The sequence below is a fragment of the Aphanomyces astaci genome (assembly GCF_000520075.1).
Source record: "Aphanomyces astaci strain APO3 unplaced genomic scaffold supercont1.3, whole genome shotgun sequence".
Classification (NCBI taxonomy): Eukaryota; Oomycota; class Saprolegniomycetes; order Saprolegniales; family Verrucalvaceae; genus Aphanomyces; species Aphanomyces astaci.
Genome location: NW_009798266.1, coordinates 1,652,017 through 1,656,114, shown reverse-complemented (window position 1 = coordinate 1,656,114; position 4,098 = coordinate 1,652,017). Strand labels below are relative to the sequence as shown.

The window sequence follows — 4,098 nt, the reverse complement described above, 5'->3', positions numbered from 1 at the left end:
CGCTGGGAAAGGCCGCGCACCTCCACGCAACGCTCAATGTTCGACGAAATCATGGTAATAGTGGCCTCCAATGCGAATTCGCAATTGTTGTAGATCGATTTCCCGTAGCAATTTGATCCGTTAGTGTTGCACGGAGAAATTCCCGTTAACAGATAATCCACACCTTTGAATTGTCCCTAAAAGGCATATTTTCACAGTGTCAGTTTTTGACCGAATATATGATCGTGATTAAAGTATGCTGGATTATATTGACCTCCATTTTCATCTTGATTAAACTATGCAAGATTATCTTGACCTTGATTTTTACACTGATTAAAATATGTGACATTTTTAGGCTTCGGATTGTATACTCGGGTGCTCACCATTTTTTACCAGTTTCTACATAGCAGTACGTTATCAACATAAAGACTAGGTGAGCCCGTTGCCCTGCCGCCGGTGTTAATTGTCGGTTGGAGCAAGATATGTAGCTTTTGTTGCTGCTTATTATTGTTGTCATAGTTGAGCCTGGCATAGTTTTCAGACATTTTCTGTTTTGTATTATGCGTTTTCAAAACTCTACTATCTGCGGTACAACGGGGTCCGGTATTTTGCGAGAAGATGGGAATCAGTCCTTTTGCGGTGTGGTCCACTGAAATAGTATAGGCTACGGTAGAAACCTTGCAGCTATGCTAAGACTAAGCCGTGCATCTAAACTCATTTTGCGAGAAGATGGGAATCAGTCCTTTTGCGGTGTGGTCCACTGAAATAGTATAGGCTGCGGTAGAAACCTGTGCATCTAAACTCACTAACGCTGTGATCTTTGACGTGTGGCGTGTTGACTTGAAAGCAGTTAGCTCCACCTCTCAGGAACATCCAATAACGCCGCCGTTTGACACGCGACGTGTATGTCAGAATGCATGTCGGTGCCACCTTGTGGGTATGTTCAATCGCATCGCTATTTATCTCGTGACATGTTTGTCAGAATACAGTCGGCGCCATCTCGCGGTTACTCCAATAGCTCCGCATATTGACTCGTGATATGTTGGTCAGAGTACAGTCAACCCATCTTTCCGGCACGACCGCTGTGTTGGATGTGGTGAACAGTACTTACGTATACACTTCGGAAGGAGTTCGTCATTCAAGAAGCAGTGTTTTCGAACTATCGCGTGTCCGTGTTGTGTGTGTTGATGCCGTAGTAACTTGATGTGCAGGATGATTTGCTTCGTTGAGTACAGCGAGGGTTTCGGATCTGTACATATTTATGTTGAACAACGTGACGACCAACACGTCCGTCTATTGAAAATAGCTTGGGCTTCCTATATTTGCTATGATGGTTGATGGTACGATAGGGGAAATACGGGATGGTACGTATGATGCAGAATCGTTTATTGCTGCAAAAAGTAGGTTGTGCTCATGACCGTTATGTGAATGGATGTGTGCACGATATTTAGTCTGATGGAGTATTTAGATTTCGTCATTGGCAAAAATGGAGCGGTACACGACGTTCTGGGCGTAGATTCCTTCGAATCCGGGGAACTTGCCGTCCCGCACTAACACAGAGATCCCAGCCTTGGTTTTGGCTCGAGACAGTGCAACATACAGTTGTCCGTGAGAGAACACCGGGCTTGGCAAGATAAGTCCCACGCGACTTAACGTTTGGCCTTGAGACTTGTTGATGGCCATAGCAAATGCCAACTTCACTGGAAACTGGCGTCGCTTCAACTTGAAAGGGAGGTTGGATTGGCTGCCCTCGTCGATCAAGGTGATGCGCGGTACGAAGACTCGCTTGTTGTCAAATGCGCCGCCCATGATAGTTGCCTCGATGCACTTGGTTGACACTTTGGCAACCCGCAATCTTGTCCCGTTGCATAGGCCCTGTGAGGGACAAATGTTGCGCAAAAGCATGACTGGACATCCCACCTTGAACTCGAGCTTGTGCGGTGGCAAGCCGGATATGTTGATGGAATTCAGGAATTCGGAGGGAAATTCCATGGCCGTGTCGTCAACATCCTCGCCTTCTTGCTCGACTGAATCGGCTGCGAGGCAAGTAAACATGGCAGATCTGTTCATCTTGCGCAGCACTGTGGCGTTGTATTCATCGACCCCGACGTTCTTGGGTGCCAAAATCGCTCGTTCAGACATGTACTCCGGGGGGTTGGCCGGGTTATTGATGTCACCATAGATTTGGTCGATGTACGCGTTCAGGTCTTGGTCGGTTTCCCAGTTCCTGGCAATTGCATCCGGCAGTCGGATCATGGGAGAGCCGTAGATGTCTTGTTCTGGATACGTTCCGTTTCCAATGTCAACCAACGTCTTGGCCCATTCCTCGATACTTGCGTCGTCTGATCCACCACGCAGCCGCAAGTTCTTTGTCAGCTTGACAATTTTCACGTCGTTCCAGATGCTGCTGCGTCTGAAGGAGGCCTCCACAGTAGCCGATGGTGTGCCGCGTGGAATAATTGGCAGGATTTGCTTGAAATCGCCCGAGAAAACAACAACCTTGCCGCCAAACAGAGCTGTGGGATTGTCCATGATGTCGCGAAGGGAACGGTCGACTCGACGTCCTCCAAGGCATGCTTGTGGATCATTGAGACCTCGTCCCATACAATGAGCTTGGTGTCTCGAACGATCTTTGCCAATGACGACTGCTTCGGAATGTGGCATAGGGACTTGTCATTGAGGTTGGTGACGGGGATTTTGAATCACGAATGTGCCGTTGTGCCGCCCATAAGCAGCAAAGCTGCCAGCCCAGATGATGCCACAGCAAGCGCGATGTCCCCTTTGTCGCGCACTTTTGCCAACATGATTTGAGAGACGTACGACTTTCCTGAGCCTCCTTCGCATTGGAGGAAGTACGCCTTGCCTGATGCGTGATCGTATATTTGGGCCAAAACGGTCGTCACAAAGGACCTGTGCTCGTCAGTCATGGTCGCAGCAGTGACCAACACGTCGTCGAGGGCTGCACGCGTGTACGACGTTTCAATGACATAAAGCCGACTTATTGGATCGTCCAGTGGTCGCCGTTCGCCCAAGTCTCGGAATACTTCGAATTCGTGGAGTTGAGGTAACGTCGGGTAGTCCAAAAGGCTCAACCGATGGTGTTGGAAGCAGTTGTCGATGCTCTTGAGTGTGTAGAACATCGCCTTGCCAAGCATCATGTCTTCACTGAGCGGCTCTTGGAGTGTTTTGTTGCAGCGGCGCAGGTTCCGAAGCCGCTTGTCCATGAAATCTGTTTTGAATTGGTCAAACAGAGATCGCGTGCTCGCAAGCAGGCAATGCACCAAGATGTTGGCAAACAGTTCGTGCAGCTGTCCGTCCATGCAGTCCAACGTGGCTTGTCGAATACATACCACATACTCTTCGTCGTTTTCCAACAGGCCCATGGACAGTGCAGCTTCTTCGTACGTTGGATACAGAGTTCCGTGAACTGTGCGCAGATCTTCGAAGGTAGTTGGTCCATATTTATGGCAAAGCAGGGTTCGAATGTAGAACCGCTCCTTTTGACGCGGACTGACCGAATCAATGCGGCCAATGACCTTGATGTGGTTCTTGCGTCCAACCCACAACTTGGTCTTTTGTTCAAATCGGAAGTACTGCGGGAAGTCCAAGTACAGGCAGTTCTTTGCAGGAACGCCGTCGATCCCGGTCAAGCCTTGCGCGCAAGCGAGGAAGAAGAATGTCAATTTGGTCTTTTGGTTCCTGGCAACGACCGATTCTGCGTCGTGGGTTTCGTCGTAGGTGCAATGCTGTTGATCTTTCTCGTGCACGGGCAATACTTCGACAGCGTGGGACATCCTTTGCAGGTCGTAGCAGCGGATGCGTGTGATAGCTTCGAGGGAGCTCACGTAGCGTCCTTCAACGTACTCCCGTGCTTCGTCAAGCATGGGCTGGCGTTCCCGGTCAGTGAAGACAGCGTACGTGATCCAATCGGTGCCCTTGTACACGTACTTGTACAGATACTTGACGGCGTTGATGCTTGTGCAAACCTCGACGTTGATGTGGCAGTTGTACTTGTGTACCAAGTACAGGTTGTGTGGCACACAGTACTGGTCTGCGGCCGTGTCGCGACGGTACTTGGCATACCCATCGACCCCCTCGGTTGTGGTAGCTTACAGGGGC

The 4,098-nt window shown here is 49.6% G+C and overlaps 1 protein-coding gene across 1 annotated transcript in view; it reads right to left on the bottom strand.

The window, feature by feature from the left end:
* Nucleotides 1-2,681: 2,681 nt before the first annotated feature.
* The window catches only part of H257_02145 (hypothetical protein), a gene marked incomplete at both ends in the record, with an annotated part of 6,724 nt that continues 5,307 nt past the window's right edge, over nt 2,682-4,098 (bottom strand). Inside the window, one exon of the mRNA XM_009825667.1 lies at nt 2,682-4,087. Coding sequence (XP_009823969.1) covers nt 2,682-4,087 — 1,406 coding nt within the window. The remainder of the gene's footprint in view (nt 4,088-4,098) is intronic.